Source organism: Crinia signifera, chromosome 6 (assembly GCF_055691185.1).
Source record: "Crinia signifera chromosome 6, ASM5569118v1, whole genome shotgun sequence".
Taxonomy (NCBI): domain Eukaryota; kingdom Metazoa; phylum Chordata; class Amphibia; order Anura; family Myobatrachidae; genus Crinia; species Crinia signifera.
Window position 1 is genome coordinate 254176306 of NC_139222.1, and position 20539 is coordinate 254196844.

General features: G+C 48.9%; 1 protein-coding gene across 2 annotated transcripts in view; it reads right to left on the reverse strand.

The window, feature by feature from the left end:
- The window catches only part of LOC146009219 (protein FRA10AC1), a 64544-nt gene that overhangs the window by 5644 nt on the left and 38361 nt on the right, over positions 1-20539 (reverse strand). Inside the window, exons 9-11 of one of the 2 annotated variants that reach the window (XM_083149367.1) lie at positions 12828-12941; positions 9230-9272; positions 6984-7090 (exon numbers count right to left, since the gene is read on the reverse strand). In XM_083149367.1, coding sequence (XP_083005493.1) covers positions 6984-7090; positions 9230-9272; positions 12828-12941 — 264 coding nt within the window. The remainder of the gene's footprint in view (positions 1-6983; positions 7091-9229; positions 9273-12827; positions 12942-20539) is intronic. The other variant, XM_083149369.1, reaches the window with a different exon arrangement.

A 20539-nucleotide genomic window follows, 5' to 3' on the forward strand; every position in this document is an offset into this window, starting at 1 on the left:
TGCCTGCGACTAGATAGTCGTCGCCCAGACAGAAAGAAAAACGCCCCTTGCTAATACCCCTTCCACACCGCACAAATAACCGGGTCAAAGGAAAAACCCAGGTCCAGCAAACCGGCATTCCAACCGAGGTTAAAAGAAAGGTTTTACCCGGGTCGGACCTGTGTTGCTGGGCAGTGTACAGGAGTAACCTGGGTCGAACAACGCTGGTCCCGTTTACACTATAAGAAGGAGGCAGAGTCAGATCCAATCGCTGCCTCCTCCCTTCCCCTTGATGACATGCCACCGCTAAGCAGTCTCCTGCGTCCAGCCTCTTGCTGCCCCCACCAGGGATTGAACGTGTGGAACTCGCTGAAGGCGTTTGCTCTGGGGGTTTGCGCATGCCCAAACCCCGACCATTAGGGACGGGGACGAATGGAGTGATCAGGACTGAATCGGCCCCATGTCTAATAGAAGTTTTAGGATAACTGTCAGGAACAATAAAAGGAGATGGAAAGTAAAACACAGATGATAATATTTGGAAGGTATCAAGTCCTCCAAAAGTGATTTAATAGAATTCTATATTTCACTCCCACTTAAATTTGACAGCTGAAACAGAGGACAGTGGATGAGAAAACGGTCACAGGACGCCATGGCTGTCCCACATAGAGAGATCTAGTACTCCTGCGATCCAGCCTGATTCGTGGAATAGTTTACTGAGTTCACAGGACCTAATAACACCTTTATCAATATCAACAAGGGTGAGAGCGGGGAACAAAACAGTCAGCGGAACGGTTACATAAAGGGGCAAAGTTCTCCCTGAGGATACAAACAACGCACAGGTCAGTAAGGTCTGGCAGGCCCCTGCCTGGAACTGGGACAAAGTGGTGCCATGTGTATATGCAACTACAACCACAGGGCACAGATCTTTGGGTTAATGCAGATACATAAAATACAAAAACTATAACAAAAAAAAGAGGATTCGGTCATTAGGTCGACGCAAGAATTAGGTCAACAGTTGGAAGGTCGACAGTCAACATGAGGTTATTTGTGGGGGACATACAGTGAATGGAGGGAAGGCTTGGGGACATACAGTGAATGTGGGCACAGGCTGTTTGCCATCTTGCACATCAAAACCACTGTATTTGAGCCAAACCTGGCCTATATACTGCAGTCAAGATCTCATTATCACCCTTCAAATTAGAGCAGGTAAGACAAATTATTTTTTTAGTCTTCTGATTAATGGTTTAAAGAATGTTATGCTGAATGGTCAGCCCCCACACATTTCCACCTCACCAAATCTGGCCTTCATTGCAAAAAGTTTGGACACCCCTGAGGTAAACCCTTCCGTGCTGCTTTATACTGATACACACATGCCAGCACAAGTTTGGTCTAATGACATAAACACAGAACACACAAGGATACAACAGGCAGGCTGTCACAATGCTACAGTAGTGTCAGTGTTCCAATAGTTCTAGGTACTCACCTAAGGAGCTCATCTTCCTCTCCCGCCGCTCTACCTCCGCCCCCCCCCTTCACTGGCTCCCCATTCCTTTCTGAGTTCTCTTTAAACTCCTCACCACCAACTACAAGGCTCTCTCCTCCTCCACCGCTCCTTACCTCTCTTCACTGATCTCTATCCACACTCCCTCCCGTCCTCTTCGCTCCATCACTGACCGCCGACTGACCTCTCACCTAATCACCTCCTCCACTCCCGTGTCCAAGACTTCTCTCGCGCTGCCCCCCTGCACTGGAACAACCTCCCGCCACCCATCAGGATTTCTGATTCCCTTACCTCCTTCAAGCGCTCCCTTAAAACCCACTTTTTTCGACTAGCCTATCCCTCCTCCTAACCTCTTTTGATCCTCCTATCCTGCCTCCGTTCCCCTCCGTTCCTACTTATCCTATTGTTTTTCGTTCGTCCACCCACCTATTTTTAGTATGTTAACTCTTATAAGTAGGGCCCTCCTTCCTCACGTACTTACCCTACCTCTTTACCTCACCTGTGCTCCTGTCCTGTTCTTCCCTTCCTCTACTTCATCTTCAGTCTCCTCGACAATTTTGACACCTACTTCTGAACTGATGCTGATTTTAGTTCTACCAGCTATACCCCTATTTATACTGTATTTTTCAACACACCCTGTACGTTACCTCGTAATTTTTTTGTTTGCTATGTACGGCGCTGCGGACACTTTGCGGCGCCTTATAAATAAACGTACTACTACTACTACTACATGGGATCTTCTAAGACACCATAGAGAAGGTATAACCGTACAGTATAACAACTCATAGGTGTGCCAACCTGTGTGGATATGGCCCGGGATTAAGGTGGCCATACATCAGAAAGATATTGTACCCAATCATACAATCTCAATTGATTGTAACATGGATTGTATGCATATTGTGTGCACATCTTGTGTACAAAAATCATACAATCAATCATCAGATGGATTGTATGACTGATTGTATGATGGATTGTATGCAGATTGTGTGCACATTTTGTGTACACAATCATACAGCAGATGGATTGTATGACGGATTGTAAGATGGATTGTGTGTAGATTGTGTGTCCAAAAACCACCAAGGACTGCCGGGGATTTCAAGGGAAATTGTACACAATCATGAGCGCAACCGATCTTAAGATCGATCTTTCTGATGTATGGCCAGCTTTACTGTATAATTACATGGACGGCACCCACGGAAGGATCATTGATCTTGGTGTTGTACTCTATGGTTTGTTCTCCAAAAAATGTGTACATCAGCAGCATCATACAGACATAATGACAATGACCTGTAATGCTGTCACCGTAACACAAAGGATCAGGTGCAAAAAAAAAAAAGAAAATGTGAATTGGGGGCACTGTGGGTTTCTGGCGGGAGAATTACTAAGATTTAAAGCGGGAATTAGTTTAAAGACAAAAGTGGGTTGGTTTTAACATAAAATGAATTTCCGCCTTAACTCTAGTGGTAATATCACCAAAATAGTTCTCTCCTACAATAGTCTGAGCTTCTGTTATGCCTTTAACATGTAGACACTTTGGAAGATAATGTTGGTCAAACTGGGCATTCCAGCTGTCTAGTGGACCAAAAAAAACGTAAAAACTCACGTAGACCATGTGACCGCTGGCCACACTCATTGCTTGAATGCTGGCGTCTAATTTCCGCTACTGTCGATCTAGACGTAGTTGACTATCTTTAGGAGTCCAACTAGACTAGACTAGAGGAGCCTACACACAGAGCGATCTTCAGCCACTTTCTGAGCGATTTCACATAATCACTGGCTGACTGTGTGTAGACCACACAGCGACAGGGATGCGCGGCCCCGCGGGATCATAATAAATAACAGACCTGCTTCTTATGGTCGCTCAGAAGGCCTTCTGAGCATTCAGCCGCCCGGAGCCCCCATGACGCCGTAGCCAGCTCCTACCGGCAGGTGAGTACATGGAGAGAACCACAAGTACCGCCGGGCACTGGCAGCACTCCGCCTCAGCGCCCCTGCAGCTGAGTGAACGCTGCAAGGAGTGGAGCTTGGGCAATGATGGCTCCGGTGCACCGGCATGTGCCGACCGTTTGCTGGGCTCTGTGCTGGCTGGGTATGTGCTGACCGTTAGCTGGGCTATGTGCTGGCTGGGTATGTGCTGGGCAGGTTGCTAGATCTGTGCTGGCTGGGTATGTGCTGGGCAGAATGCTGGATCTGTGCTGGCTGGGTATGTGCTGGGCAGGTTGCTGGATCTCTGCTGGCTGGGTATGTGCTGGGCAGGTTGCTGGCTGGGTATGTGCTGGGCAGGTTGCTGGATCTGTGCTGGCTGGGTATGTGCTGGGCAGGTTGCTGGATCTGTGCTGGCTGGGTATGTGCTGGGCAGGTTGCTGGATCTCTGCTGGCTGGGTATGTGCTGGTCAGGTTGCTGGATCTGTGCTGGCTGGGTATGTGCTGGGCAGGTTGCTGGATCTGTGCTGGCTGGGTATGTGCTGGGCTGGTTGCTGGCTGGGTATATGCTTGGCAAGTTGCTGGATCTGTGCTGGCTGGGCAAGTTGCTGGATCTGTGCTGGCTGGGTATGTGCTGGGCAGGTTGCTGGATCTGTGCTGGCTGGGTATGTGCTGGGCAGGTTGCTGGATCTCTGCTGGCTGGGTATGTGCTGGGCAGGTTGCTGGATCTCTGCTGGCTGGGTATGTGCTGGGCAGGTTGCTGGATCTGTGCTGGCTGGGTATGTGCTGGGCTGGTTGCTGGCTGGGTATATGCTGGCTGGGCATGTGCTGGGTAGGTTGCTGGATTGGTATGTGCTGGGCAGGTTGCTGGGTATGTGCTGGGCAGGTTGCTGGGTATGTGCTGGGCAGGTTGCTGGGTATGTGCTGGGCAGGTTGCTGGATCTGTGCTGGCTGGGTATGTGCTGGGCAGGTTGCTGGATCTGTGCTGGCTGGGCAGGTTGCTGGATCTGTGCTGGCTGGGCAGGTTGCTGGATCTGTGCTGGCTGGGCAGGTTGCTGGATCTGTGCTGGCTGGGCAGGTTGCTGGATCTGTGCTGGCTGGGCAGGTTGCTGGATCTGTGCTGGCTGGGCAGGTTGCTGGATCTGTGCTGGCTGGGCAGGTTGCTGGATCTGTGCTGGCTGGGCAGGTTGCTGGATCTGTGCTGGCTGGGCAGGTTGCTGGATCTGTGCTGGCTGGGCAGGTTGCTGGATCTGTGCTGGCTGGGTGTGTGCTGGGCAGGTTGCTGGGTATGTGCTGGGCAGGTTGCTGGATCTGTGCTGGCTGGGTATGTGCTGGGCAGGTTGCTGGATCTGTGCTGGCTGGGCAGGTTGCTGGATCTGTGCTGGCTGGGCAGGTTGCTGGATCTGTGCTGGCTGGGCAGGTTGCTGGATCTGTGCTGGCTGGGCAGGTTGCTGGATCTGTGCTGGCTGGGCAGGTTGCTGGATCTGTGCTGGCTGGGCAGGTTGCTGGATCTGTGCTGGCTGGGCAGGTTGCTGGATCTGTGCTGGCTGGGCAGGTTGCTGGATCTGTGCTGGCTGGGCAGGTTGCTGGATCTGTGCTGGCTGGGTGTGTGCTGGGCAGGTTGCTGGTTCTGTGCTGGCTGGGTATGTGCTGGGCAGGTTGCTGGGTATGTGCTGGGCAGGTTGCTGGATCTGTGCTGGCTGGGTATGTGCTGGGCAGGTTGCTGGATCTGTGCTGGCTGGGCAGGTTGCTGGATCTGTGCTGGCTGGGCAGGTTGCTGGATCTGTGCTGGCTGGGCAGGTTGCTGGATCTGTGCTGGCTGGGCAGGTTGCTGGATCTGTGCTGGCTGGGCAGGTTGCTGGATCTGTGCTGGCTGGGCAGGTTGCTGGATCTGTGCTGGCTGGGCAGGTTGCTGGATCTGTGCTGGCTGGGCAGGTTGCTGGATCTGTGCTGGCTGGGCAGGTTGCTGGATCTGTGCTGGCTGGGTGTGTGCTGGGCAGGTTGCTGGTTCTGTGCTGGCTGGGTATGTGCTGGGCAGGTTGCTGGATCTGTGCTGGCTGGGTATGTGCTGGGAAGGTTGCTGGATCTGTGCTGGGCAAGTTGCTGGATCTGTGCTGGCTGGGTATGTGCTGGGCAGGTTGCTGGCTGGGTATATGCTGGGCAAGTTGCTGGATCTGTGCTGGCTGGGTATGTGCTGGGCAAGTTGCTGGATTTGTGCTGGCTGGGTAGGTTGCTGGATCTGTGCTGGCTGGGTATGTGCTGGGCAGGTTGCTGGCTGGGTATATGCTGGGCAAGTTTCTGGATCTGTGCTGGCTGGGCAGGTTGCTGGATCTGTGCTGGCTGGGTATGTGCTGGGCAGGTTGCTGGCTGGGTATGTGCTGGGCAAGTTGCTGGATCTGTGCTGGCTGGGTATGTGCTGGGCAGGTTGCAGGATCTGTGCTGGCTGGGTAGGTTGCTGGATCTGTGCTGGCTGGGTATGTGCTGGGCAGGTTGCTGGCTTGGTATATGCTGGGTAAGTTGCTGGATCTGTGCTGGCTGGGTATGTGCTGGGCCTGTGCTGGCTGGGTATGTGCTGGGCAGGTTGCTGGATCTGTGCTGGCTGGGTATGTGCTAGGCAGGTTGCTGGATCTGTGCTGGCTGGGTATGTGCTGGGCAGGTTGCTGGCTGGGTATATGCTGGGCAAGTTGCTGGATCTGTGCTGGCTGGGTATGTGCCTGGATCAGTGCTGGCTGGGTATGTGCTGGGCAAGTTGCTGGATCTGTGCTGGCTGGGTATGTGCTGGGCAGGTTGCTGGATCTGTGCTGGCTGGGTATGTGCTGGGCAGGTTGCTGGATCTGTGCTGGCTGGGCAGGTTGCTGGATCTGTGCTGGCTGGGTATGTGCTGGGCAGGTTGCTGGCTGGGCAAGTTGCTGGATCTGTGCTGGCTGGGTATGTGCTGGATCTGTGCTGGCTGGGCAGGTTGCTGGCCTGGTATATGCTGGGCAAGTTGCTGGATCTGTGCTGACTGGGTATGTGCTGGGCAAGTTGCTGGATCTGTGCTGGCTGCATAGGTTGCTGGATCTGTGCTGGCTGGGTATGTGCTGGGCAGGTTGCTGGATCTGTGGCTGCAGTGTAGGGTCTGTGCTGGCTAAGGTGTATCCTTATTGCAGGACATAGTATGGGTGCAATGCAAGGTGATTTGAGGGGGGTATTATATCACTAACGTTTAAGGGGGGGGGCACTATACCACCAACTTTTATTTATCTAGTGCACCAATGTGACGTGTCCTATGACACTCCCCCAAGTTTTATTCCAACCCATCATTTAAATTGATAAATTTTAAATCTCTCACGCTGAATCTCCCATTATGAATCTCTGGCACAAATCTCTCTGTGTGTGGGGCCCATAAGGGTGGTCAGCCATAACCTGATTGATATGGACGGCTTCGATCCGCTATACTATAACCAACGCACACAGCGGCATTTACCATATGGACAGGATACTAAACATGATTCATTATGGCCTCTCATATGATCAACAGCTGATTTACCAAACTGTATTACTCCACTTATCCGGCCATCCCAGTGACCGTCACTGTTACCTTTATCCTTCCCTTTCTTACGGGATCTTTTAGCCTTCTTCCTGGAAGGTTCTCCTGCATCTCCTGACCTCTTTCTTTTCTTAGTCTTTGGCTGGACCTCTCGCCTCCTGTGAATACAGAACAATGAAGGAGATACGTCCGTGTGCTGTACATGCAGGTGAGGTTATGAACCTGACAAATCCCAAAGAGGGAGGCGAAGGTCAATCAGCACCACGGAACCCATATCAGCATTACCACTGACTGGAATTTATACTAATGATCAATACCAACACTTATTTTGGTAACAATTAGCTCTCAGAAATGGGATAACGGTTCTTGCTTAAATTTCAATTTACTTTCAGATTCATTCTGTAAATCACTGATGAGCGGTCACGTATTGTTGTCCTATTGGAAGCACTGGGACAGATAAGGGCAATGGCCCTATAATTCTAGGATAATGCTGCAAGGTTATACACTAGTAATCCCAAAGCACTGGGACATGGAAACTGTTACATAGGTAACTACTGTACAAATACATGTTATAGTTCACAGCTGCTATTTAGACAGTTCCTTTCAATCTCCAAACAGTACGGTGAAAGGTTCTCCAACAGATTTACAACGATGGACTGGACGATGATGCAATATATTGGCCATATTCAGCAAGGTTTTCTTGTACTACGTTAAGCCTGTGACCAGGGCAATAGCGCCAAAATAAATGCTGGCCATGGAGGGTACTGCAACCAAACACTCCAAAATCAATGACGTTATTGTTCAAGAGCATTTTCTTAATACTTTTGTATAATATTACAATTTTACTTTCAAGTGACCACTCACAATGTTATCAGGCATTTGGTGAGCTGGACCAGTATTCTGTACAGTTCCTGATTAACCAATAGGCTGATTAGGGCAGCAGGACTGGAGGGGGGGCGCCTTGTAGGTGACAGCCGAGGAATAAAATGAAGGCCTAATTTACTCCATGCTTGTCAGATATCACCCGTCCGGGGGGAGGGGGTGGTGGTGGTGGTAAACTTCTTAAGGTGACTGGCAGATGGCTGTGCCTATGTAATTTACTGATGGGACCATTACTTTATGTACATTGTACTACAGCATACCTCCCAACTTTTTCAGTCCAGGATGCGGGACGCTGCCACCGCGCGCCGTAGGCGCGTTGAAATTTATGGGGGCGTGGCCTATACTCGCGGCTCTTCCGCAAGGCCACGCCCCCATTTTGCCGCTATGGGGGCATGACCCAGAGGCTCTGTGAGCCTCTAGCCATGCCCCCAGCCCCCTGGCTGCGTTTATTCCCCGCTCCTTAGCAGCTGACAGGGGGGACTCCCAACAGCCCCCCCACACCGCGGGACACTGCCGCCCGCGGGTGGGACAGCGGGACAGGCCCTGACAATCGGGACTGTCCCGATAAAATCGGGACTGTTGGGAGGTATGACTACAGCACCAGCTGGGCAGCCTGAAGCCAAAGTCTCCTTCACACGCCACAAGCATTAGATCCCACATGCCAGTGGTATAACCTTTGTTACATGCACATGGGCAGTATGAAAAGTGAGACCCGAGCGCCCATACACGTGTGTTTAGCAGCATTACAAGGGGAACTACATGTGTATTATCCTAGGGCACCTACAACCTTTAATCAGGCACAGATTCTGTATGTTCCTAATTAGTTCAACCAATGGTTTGGGGTCTGCACAATTTGACATGCTGTGATGTTTGGAACCGGAACACATAATGGGGATGTATTGCTCCCCGTTTTGTAGGTGTGCAAAGTCTAGGATCTGGATACTTGTTGTACAGTATTGCACAGCCGCTTCCCTGATGCTGTACAATGCCAACTACATCGGCAAGGCCATCTTAACATATAGGCACAATGGGCAGCCGCCAATAGCCCCGCAATCATAGCGATGGTGGTCACACAGTCAGAGCGATATTGCAGCATTCTCTACCAGCCTCCCCATCCTGCAGCCAATAAAAGTCTTTCAGCATACTGATTGGTCAACATCATCTACCAATCAGAGTGCTAATAGCCATTCACTATATGGTAGCATTTGGAGAGATACGCAGGACTGCAGGAGGCGCATGTTATTTTTTTTTTAAACTGGTTCCAATGAATGGGTGGCCCTGCACATCGGAATCAGGCCCTCAGTGGGTTGAAAAGAATATTAGTTCAGCCAATATCCAGCCACAGCAGCTGCCGCTGTATCCAGATAGCAAGCGTCGCAAAGTGCAAAGTGCAAAGTGAGAGTAACGTAACATACCTATGGTGGAAATTCAGTTTGTACGAACACTCCGGACACAGCCCTGTAATAAGAAGTGCAGCATTTGTTAGTTTTGCAGCAGCTTATGCACAAATCTTGTTATGGTAATATTTAATGCTTCTTCCTGGTCTGTTCTATTCAGTGACCATTATGCCCGAGAAGCATAAAAGAAGCATAATATACTGTATCAAGCATTCTTATTAGGAAAGCATAAATTTGTGCAATTACACATTTAATTGGGGTTTATAAAAAAAAAAAAAAAAACACAAAAGGCAGCGTACTTCCATTTGGCACCAAATGTTCCATAAATAATCCTCAGCTGATCATTTAATGTGGACAGACGGTATACAGTCGTTATGTCGACACAGATAAGGTCGACCAGTGGAGGGAGACAGAGATACCCTGACAGACACAAACCCATATAGACACATCTGTTTCTGGGTAAAGTGGATAAAGTGGACTAAAATGAACATAAAATACTGCAATGTGCCTCAGATCTTAATAGATTTTTTTTCCCATCTCTTTTGTTACTAATGGATTGGAACAAAATTAGTTTGCATTCCTATGCAAAATAGAACAAACTGCATCGTAAACTATCAAACATTGCATTTTGATTGATTATTACATATACTGAAAGGAACTATACTAGTAAAACACATTTAAAAGAAAAATACTAAAGGTACTTATGTAATATCTGGGCTCCCGTTTTTCATATGAGACCGCATCCCCTCGCCACGCTTCGGGCACGGTGGCTCGCTGCGCTCGCCACACTATATAAAATCAACTCCATGCATAGTTGGATAGTAGGGGTATGAAAAAATGGGGTGCATTTAACATGGGAGCCCAGATAATACATAAGTACCATACTAAATTTTAAATATAAAAATAAGGTACTTGTGTATTATAGCGGCGCCCCCGATGTACATCGCGCAATGTTTTTATCACATCGCATGCCATGCACCCGATGGCATGCGAAGCGACGCGATTTTTGCCCCCTATGCGATGAAACATTGTATAAGCACCCTAAAGGGTGCTTTTAAGCACCCAAATGGGTGCTTACAATGTGAAATGCACCCCCACGCCACCCCCCACTATAAACGTGAACCCGAAGCGTGGCGAGCGCAGCGAGCCCGCGAGGGGCGTCGGTACGCGTCCTACGACCTTTTCATACCCCCATTATCCACGTCGGCGTGGAGTTGAGAATAGAAAGTCTGGCGAGCGCAGCGAGCCACCGAGCCCGAAGCGTGGCGAGCCCCGCGAGGGGACGCGCATACCTGTGAAGCCCGTGAGGGGACGCCGATACCTGTAAAGGTATCCGCGTCCGCTCGCCACGCTTCGGGCTCGCCACACTTTCTATTCTCAACTCCATGCCGACGTGGATAGTGGGGGTATGAAAAGGTCGGAGGACGCGTACCGCCGCCGCTCGCCACGCTTCGGGTTCACGTTTATAGTGGGGGGGGGGGGGGGGTGGCATGGGGGTGCATTTCACATTGTAAGCACCCGTTAGGGTGCTTACACAATTTTTAATCGCATCGCATTGTATGCCATACACAATGTCATACAATTTTAAAATTGATAGACATTGTACAATATCGCGCGATATCCTTATGGTATGCGATGCGATGGGCGCCGCTATAATACACAAGTACCAAAAATAATTCTAAAACAACAAAATATGGTGTTAAAGGAGTAATAGATCTCGTGCATAACTGAATAAGATTCGGATTCAATCTTTAATACACTTGTTCATAATATTTGTTATGTCACTATGTGCAGGGCGTTTCCACTCGCCCGTCGTCATGTTTAACCACTCTATCTGACAAAGATAGGCTGCAGAGATTTGATTAGGGGAAGGGTGCCACCTTGGAAGGTGGAATATGATTGGATAGCCCCTACGGCAATTATCCAATGGTCTGACTGGCTTCATACAAGACGTCAATTTTCATCTTACTCACAAATGCAGCAATCAGACTTTTATTGGGAGGGCAGAAAGGCACTTAGTACATTATGCAATATTCGTTACCGTGTAAAACCTTCCTAGGGGTTACTAGGTCATGCCTGTGTAATCAGGGCACGTACAGTGTGACACACAGAAGCTGATGTTACTTTACGTGCATTCTGCAGCTTCTACGGTACACTGAAGCCTTTAAATGCAAGAAATATGTATATTTATATGGTCGATTTGGTGAAATGAAAATATTCACACAAAAAATAAAATAAAAGCACCACTAATACTGTAGTTCCTATTATTGTCACATCTGCAATCCTTCTTATGATGCAGCGTTTCCCAAACTCTGTTAGGGTGCCTTGAGGACTGAGAGGCAGATGTATTGATAAAGCGGAAGGTGTTAACCCACCAGCCAGTCAGATGCGTTTGAAAAATGACAGTTAGGAGTTGATTGGCTGGTGCCTTATCGCCACTCTATCACTATACCCAGGGCTATTTTTCAAAAGGCTCCAGCAGGAACTGTGGCCCTTATTCTAGTTCACTCTGACAAAATATTTCTTCGATGGACAAAACCATGTGCACTGCAGGTGAGGCAGGTGTAAAACCCCACCCAAATCTAATTATCTCTGCACAAGTAACACCTGCCTCACCTGCAGTGCACATGGTTTTGTCCATCTAGGAAATATTTTGTCAGAAAGAGTGAACTAGAATAAGGGCCTCAGTTCCTGCTGGAGCCTGCTGAAAAATAGCCCTGACTATACCAGGCTTAATACATCTGCTCCTGAGTGTGGGAACCTCCATATAATGTAGGAGCATGGGAGAGGGCAATTTACTGTTGAATTCAGAAGCTAGTCAGTCAATCTAATAGCCAGTACAATCTTTAAGGAACATATACTGCAAGATGGTTCTACTGTCATCAAGTGAAACAATTTCCTAAAGTTAGGATTCTGCAGTAGATTATAGGGGGATCATTAGCGAGGTATCCAGACAAGGGATCTGCAGCAAAAAGATAGAACACCATTAGGAGAACACCATTAGGTCAACACCATTAGTTCGACATGCAAAAAGGTCGACATGCAAAAAGGTTGACATGGGGTTTTCCACTTTTTTTTTTTTTGAGCCGACATGTGCCAACAGGCGCTATTTCATGCCCTGCCATCCACTAGGGCGTGGAGGGAGAATAAAATAGTTTGCAGAGCACAGCGAGGCACCGTGCCCGACGCATTGTGAGCGCAACAAGTGATGCGAGGTGATGCGGTGCACTTCAAACTGTGTCCATGTTGACAATCGGGCCAAAAAACAGTGAAAAAACCCAAGTCGACCTTTTTGCATGTCGACCTTTTTGCATGTCGACCTCATGGTGTCGACCTCATGGTGTCGACCTCATGGTGTCGACCTCATGGTGTCGACCTCATGGTGTCGACCTCATGGTGTCGACCTCATGGTGTTCTATTTTTTTGCTGTAGATCCCTTGTCCGGGTTGCCATTAGCCACTGGGCTGCTGGGATTTGTCCAGCCATACAGGACCTTGCTGTCACTGTGCACTTGTAACCTGGATGCTGTCCTGCTTACCCCACCCCAACCAGTGCTGCCAGCTGGGCATTGCTATAGAGTTGCCATCAGAAAGACACGACAAGGCAGACGACATACTCAGCTTTACAAGAGCGTTCCGCTTCTCTCCATGTTCCAAGTAGCCAAAATTCACTTCCCAACTTTTCAGGCCTTCCTTTTCCTCGCAGCGCTTGTTCCCACAGCAAAACTGACCTTACGTCCCAAGAAATGAAAGAAACACATTCATCAGCGATAACCTGTGGAATAGAATTTGCTCAATAGCCGCTCAACTTATCATCTGGCTTTGAAAATGTTCACCAGTATAACACAATGGTCGTCTCGTGTGCCGGTGCCACAGAAGACCGTGGACCCATCTGTAGTACAGATGTGTCCTCATACAACTAGCCTCTATAAGCCATGTGACACGAGACGCGCCCCTGGCCCACAAAGCCCCGCCCCCCGCTGATGTGTGCGAGCTCCAGTGAATAATCCATTCGCCGTGGCTGCTCGCAAACAGCGGCTGCACATGCGCATAACTGACTATGCGCAGTCGCAAAACATCGCTCTCCTGAGCGAACATGCAGGGGGCGAATCAACCTGAATAAGGGCCTCTATGTATTATCTTCTATAAGGTGATAAATAAATAGGAAGTAGAATCTGATTGGTTGCTATGGGCAACATCCCATCTTTAATAGAACTCCTTTCTCAGTACATTTACCACTAAGCCTGCGGTGTAGAATGTGAACAACCAATTCTACGATCCTCATATACTGCAGAGAGTCTGAGCTGCGCGTTATGTGAAATCACACACAGAAGCTGGACCGCTCATATGTATGGACCATAACATCTGCCCAAAGGATTGCCCCACACCAGGCTCCGGTAACTGTGTATTGTGTAGCTGCGCGTTCCACCACTGCTTCCTCATGTCTGTCCTCAACTGTCTTAGGGCCAGATGCACTAAGCTTCAAAAGTGATAAACAGCCAGCCAATCAGCTCCTGTCTGACATTTTTCAAACACAGTCTGTGACATGGCAGGTAGGAGCTGATTGGCTGGCTGTTTATCACTCTCCATGTTATCACTGTTGAAGCTTAGTGCATCTGGCCCTTAGTATTTCCAAATTCCAGGTGTACAGTCCCCCATCTATACATGGTACAGGCATGCTTCAGGTTAGTGAAAATGGGCGGCATGGCTGCCCTAATGGTTAGCATTACTACCCATCAGCAGTGTACAGATGATAGAGCTAGGATATCTAGGTAGACGATCAATATGTCGACATGACAATGGTGGACACAAATGATCGAAACATGTTTTTTTGTGTGTTTATCACATGTTTTACCAGCATTCGGTTGATTGACTACCCAGGTGAGCATCTATGGGGAATGTAGCGGGAATAGTGACCAGAAGCGCGGCGAGTCAACAAGGGTACACGTCTGTACTGATGGAGGTCACATAACACGGAGTATAAAAGATGTGGCCCAAAACTTGTGTCGATAATTATGTCGAGCTTTTGTACCGAATGCATGTCGATCATATGTTGTCGACCTATTGACTGTCTACGTAGATACTGTAGATCTATTATATCACAACCCTATTGACCCTGAGGTCATGGGTTCGATTCCCACAATGGGCCTGTACTGTGTGGAGTTTGTATATTCTCCCCATGCATGCGTTGGGATCCTCCAGGTTTTACGGTATGCAACCACATTCAAAACACATACTAGTAGGTTATTGGACTCCCGACAAAACAAATAACCCTAGTGTGCAAGTGTTTCCCTGTGGTAGGTAACATAGCGTGAATGTCACTGATATGTTACTGTTATGTTAGCATCGCCGGTAAGGATCAGTGATCTCACCGGAGAGCACTGGCTCTGACAGATCACTCAGCACACATCGCTGACACATCTGACCGGAGAACACTGGCCCTGACAGATCGCTCAGCACACGGCGCTGACACATCTCACCGGAGAACACTGGCCCTGACAGATCGCTCAGCACACATCGCTGACACATCTCACCGGAGAACACTGGCCCTGACTGATCACTCAGCACATGGCGCTGACACATCTCACCGGAGAGCACTGGCCCTGACAGATCGCTCAGCACACGGCGCTGACACATCTCACCGGAGAGCACTGGCCCTGACAGATCGCTCAGCACACGGCGCTGACACATCTCACCGGAGAGCACTGGCACTGACAGATCGCTCAGCACACGGCGCTGACACATCTCACCGGAGAACACTGGCCCTGACAGATCGCTCAGCACACAGCGCTGACACATCTCACCGGAGAACACTGGCCCTGACAGATCGCTCAGCACACGGCGCTGACACATCTCACCGGAGAACACTGGCCCTGACAGATCGCTCAGCACACAGCGCTGACACATCTCACCGGAGAGCACTGGCCCTGACAGATCGCTCAGCACACGGCGCTGACACATCTCACCGGAGAACACTGGCCCTGACAGATCGCTCAGCACACGGCGCTGACACATCTCACCGGAGAACACTGGCCCTGACAGATCGCTCAACACACGGCGCTGACACATCTCACCGGAGAACACTGGCCCTGACAGATCGCTCAACACACAGAGCTGACACATCACTGTGTGCTGATCGATCGATCTAGCATTGCTCAGCACATCTCCCCGTGTGTAGGCCCCGTTACCTAGAGATCATCATCTGTGATTATTCGCACTCCTTCATGCCACTTCCAGTTTTCCCATTGCAAAGCTCTGCCCCCACCCTCTCGCTGTAACCCATTATCCCAGGCTGCCTACTGGGCGGTTTGACTGCAGCTGACAGCCCACCTACCGAATGGGTCTATACAAACTAGTTCCCAACCTACAGCACTGAGGTATGGTCTCAGGAACAGCTTACATGATGCCTGTCTATGTCGCACGCAAGACCTGGTAATACAGCGTATGTGTCAGCTGCTAGATCCAGGCCCTGTTGTGGAATGAGAAATCACAGCAGTCACTGGAAGATTAACCTGAAAGTGCCTGGAGTTAAGCTGCTAACAGGTAGCTCTGCGAGATCCCCCAACTGGGAGGATATCATCAGCGGCATATGCCAGCTCCTAACACCGTATACTCACTGATAACACAGGGCCTGGTGCACACAACGTAACACACTCCATAGTATAGGAAGAAAGGGCCATGCGAGAAAGGGCCATACATTACATTACAGGTACTCCAATGCAGTGGTCAAGGTAAATTACCAACCAACCAATCAGCTGCTCTTATTTTTTCAAACATACATTTACAAAGATGGGAGTTCTACTGAAGATGGGATGTTGCCCGTAGCAACAATCAGATTCCATCTATTTTCTTCTAGAAGGTGCTAAATAAATAAGTGGAATCCGATTGGTCGCTATGGGCAACATCCCATCTTAGTAAGTTTACCCCAGAGTGCAACATGGCAGTTAGGAGCTAATTGCCTGCTACTTTATCTCAGTCATCTTTATCCCTCTCAAAGGCTTAGTATATTTAAATGTTTGTAAAATGGATTGGATGAAAATTACATTAAGGGCCCAATTCTGAAATATATTACTGTATATAGGATATGGACAAACCTAATTTAAAATATATATATATATATATATTTTATAACACTGCCTCTCACCTCACCTTTAAAACCTGCCTTGTAAATAAATTAGGGTTGTATGTACTAAGCCTTAGGGAGAGATAAAGTAGAGAAAGGTAGAGATAAAGTTCAAACCATTTTCAAGCACAGCCTGTAACATAGCAGTGACGAGCGGGTTGGCTGGTACTGTATCGCTCTCCAAGTTTGATACATCAGCTCCTAATTACAAAATAAATGCCTAGAACATCCAATGAGTTACTGTAGTACTCATGTATATGATAGATAGATAGATATATAGATAGACACACACACACACACATGTATGGCTTCTGTGAATGTAACTATGTGACACCACATCCCTATATCCAGACTTACACAGGGAGAGTGGGATATCTGCCTGTATGAATGCATTTTCCTGCCTAGCCCATGCCTCCCACTACAGTACAAGCGCACGTGAAGCTGTCTAATCTGCTTAGAGAAGATGGACACTTATCCTGTTTAACATCTGAGTGGTAACTACCCGCTGATCGTGTCAGCTCCGATTACCAGGGGTTACGTTAAAAAAAAAATGCAATGACTTTGAAGGATAAAGAAGGGAGACACCTACACTAGTAATAATGTGACCATGTATTCTGTAGCGGAAGGAGATCATGACGGGAATAGGACGTTCTCTAGGCGATGCATGGCTCCATACCCACTGCATATGGGCAATTATTCTACCTGGCCATTACGTATGGTCACTGGTGATGATACAAAGAAACACAAAGTACAGATAGTTCTACTTACAAGATAGACATACAATGTATGTAAAGGGGAATCCTGTCCTCTTATTTCTACCATTACTCAGCTATTATATTTTGTCATCTGTGTTCTGTAAAACATGGCGGCCACTCTGGCACCAAGACCATGCCACCAATCCAGTTTGACTGATCACTCGGAGACTTCACTTTTCCACCGAAATGCCGGGTCTAACCGGGTTGTCGAACAGGGGACTAACCTGTGTCACACCCCTTTCACATTGCAGGCTGAATCCAGCATATTGGCTGGTAGACCCCTTTCAGACTGTTCTGTCCGCGCACCTGGGAGGTACGTAGAAAGTAGGAGACGACCTCATCTCCACCCACCCATGTTCCAGTTCTCTATAGGCTTTTAACAGCACCCAGAGTGGATGACGCAAGTCACCCAGTTCACACTGCACAGTTACCCAGGTCCTTCCAGGGTCCGACCCTGGTAGCTACCAGAATCACCGGACCCGGGTTATTTTTAAATTTCTCTTTTCCATGAAATCAGGACCGAGGTATACCCAGCAATAACCCAGGTTATTGCAGCAGTGGAACATTGGTATGAACACAATGACTGTTGACACAAGACTATTCAACATGCCAGCCAAAAAATCTGAGCTTGCCCAGCAACAGTGGTAGCATACCCTAATAGCAACACTATGGCAGGGCATGCTGGCATGTGCAGTTCCACAGTAACTGGAGGGACACATGTCGAATACCCCTGTTCTAAATCCTTGCACTGGCAGTTCCGAAAGATCCACTCTGCCCATACTGTAAAACCCCTATACTGTACCCCACCCTCATGGGGCTATCAGCTGGGTGCAGATTGTTCAGTAACAGAAATAGAACATACAGTAGCATCATGAGTTATTTCCCTTGCAGTAGCAATGATTGTTTTGCATTTCCCAGTCTAATATGCATTTGTGCCCATTGTGGATTTTCCAGTATGGAAATTTAGTGTTATGAGGAACATTAGTGAAATCAGAAAGTTTCCTATGAAGCTTGTTCCACAGAAGAATCTGGGTGACCGTGACTACTGTATCTTCAAGCTTGATATTCTTGAACATGACAGGATGTACAGTAGTCATCTGAACGGTCTACAGTGCCCTCTAGTGTTTATTTGTGGCATTGTCTGTGCACTTCTACAAAAACGTCTCAGCCCGTTACTTGCAATAAGGGTAACCCTTTCGTTCAGTGCGGTGATACCGATAACAGTGGAAGATCTGCATTTCTATTACTTTCAGTAATTCCGCTCTTTTAAAAATAGACCGTTATTAGCCGGGATTATTGTGTAAACCGAATGGTTTAATCGTCCTTCTCTTTCAGCTAATTATTACACATTCAAATATACACAAAAGACACAGATAATGGAAGCATTATGTAACTCACTGGGCTATTAAATCCATGTTGATCTAGTATGATTTGTGCTGACAGGATTAGAGGGCATCTGTGAAATCATAGGATTTGCTCCTGTAATGAGCTTTGTACTGTCTCAGAATTCTGTGCAGCGACTGAGAGGCCAGGAAGGAACAGACTGGAATGTATAGACAACACTGTATCTCCTAAGGCAGGGGTTCTCAAACTCGGTCCTCAGGACCCCACACAGTTCAACTTTCCAGGTGCATTCATTACTCATTGACACATTTTAAAAGACCCGCAGGTGGAGCTAATTATTTCACTTGTGATTCTGTGAGGAGACCTGTAAAACATGCACTGTGTGGGGTCCTGAGGACCAAGTTTGATAACCTGTGTCCTAAGGCAACACTATCCAACAGAATGGGCCCCAATATTTGTCTTCAGCTATTAAATGACTGAGCCGCATTCAAATAGAGCACAAAAAAAGCAAAGCAACTGGGCCAACCCATGTGCACTGCAGCTGGAACAGATGTAACAGGAGCAGAAACAGCTTTAGGTGGGTTATATCTTTTAATTGCAGGGTAAATACTGGCTTACTTTGCATGTAGCCTACATATTACACATGTTGCCCAGTTTCTGCTTTACTTACAAACATGAATCAGGCTCTAGGGCCCTTATTCTGGTTCACTCGCAAAGGCAAATTCCTTCTCAAATGGACAAAACCATGTGCACTGCGGGTGGGGCAGATGTAACTTGTGCAGAGAGAATTAGATTTGGGTGGGGTCTTTACTTCAAAGCGAGATCTATATTGCAGTGTAAAAATAAAGCAGTCAGTATTTTCCCTGCACAGAAACAAAATAACTCACCCAAATGTAATTCTCTCTGCACAAGTGACATCTGCCCCTCCTGCAGTGCACATGGTTTTGTCCATTTAAAAAGGAATTTGCCTTTGTGAGTGAACCAGAATGTTCGTAAGTAAAGCAAAAACGCAGAAACTGGGCAACATCATGCTGCACTGTAGGTGGGGTAGATGTACTGTAATAGGTGCATAGATGCATAGAGAGATTTGGGTGGGGTGTAGGGTGGCCAATCCCGGGATCGGGATCGGCGGGATCCCGGGATTTGGCCCCCAAAACGCCGGGATTTCAATCCCGGGATTGGAATTTCCAATCCCGGGATTTCGGGATTAAACTGCGCATGCGCAGTTTAATGCCGGGCAGCGTCTGAGCACTCAGACGCTGCCCGGCTTCTCCCATACCCCGCAGTGCGCAGCGTGACGAGGTCACGCTGCGAGGTCACGCTGCGCAGGGCACAGCCGCACGTCCACGGCTGCCCGCCCTCCCGCCCAGCGCTCCCGGCCACCTGCCCGCCCACCCACCCAGCGCTGACGGCCGGCAGCACTCACGGCCGGACACCCGCCCGCTCACCCACTCAGCGCTCACGGGGACCCAGCGGCAGCGGTCCCTGTCCCTGCCACCCACCCGCCCGCCCACCTAGCTGTCCCTGCCACACACCCGCCCTCCCACCCAGCGCTCCCTGCCACCCACCCGCCCTCCCACCCAGCGGTCCCTGCCATCCACCCGCCCTCCCACCCAGCGGTCCCTGCCACCCACCCGCCCTCCCACCCAGCGGTCCCTGCCACCCACCCAGCGCTCGGGCGGCCAGGGTGTTTTTTATTATTAGGGAAGCCAATCCCGGGATCCCGGGAATCCCGGGATTGAGCATTTTTCAATCCCGAATCCCGGGATTGAAAAAATGCCCCGGGATTGGCATCCCTAGTGGGGTGTGTTTAAACTCAAATCTAAATTGCAATGTAAAAATAAAGCTGCAGTCAGGCAGCACGGATGGTGTAATGGTTAGCATTACTGCTTCACAGCGCTGGGGTCATGGGTTCGATTCCCACCATGGCCCTAACTGTGCAGAGTTTGTATATTCTGCTTGCGTGGGTTTCCTCCCACAATCCAAAAAGATACTGGTAGGTTAATTGGCTCCCAACAAATTAACCCTAGAATGTCTGTGTGTGAGTGTACATGTGATAGGGGATATAGATTGTAAGCTCCACTGGGGCAGGGACTGATGTGAGTGT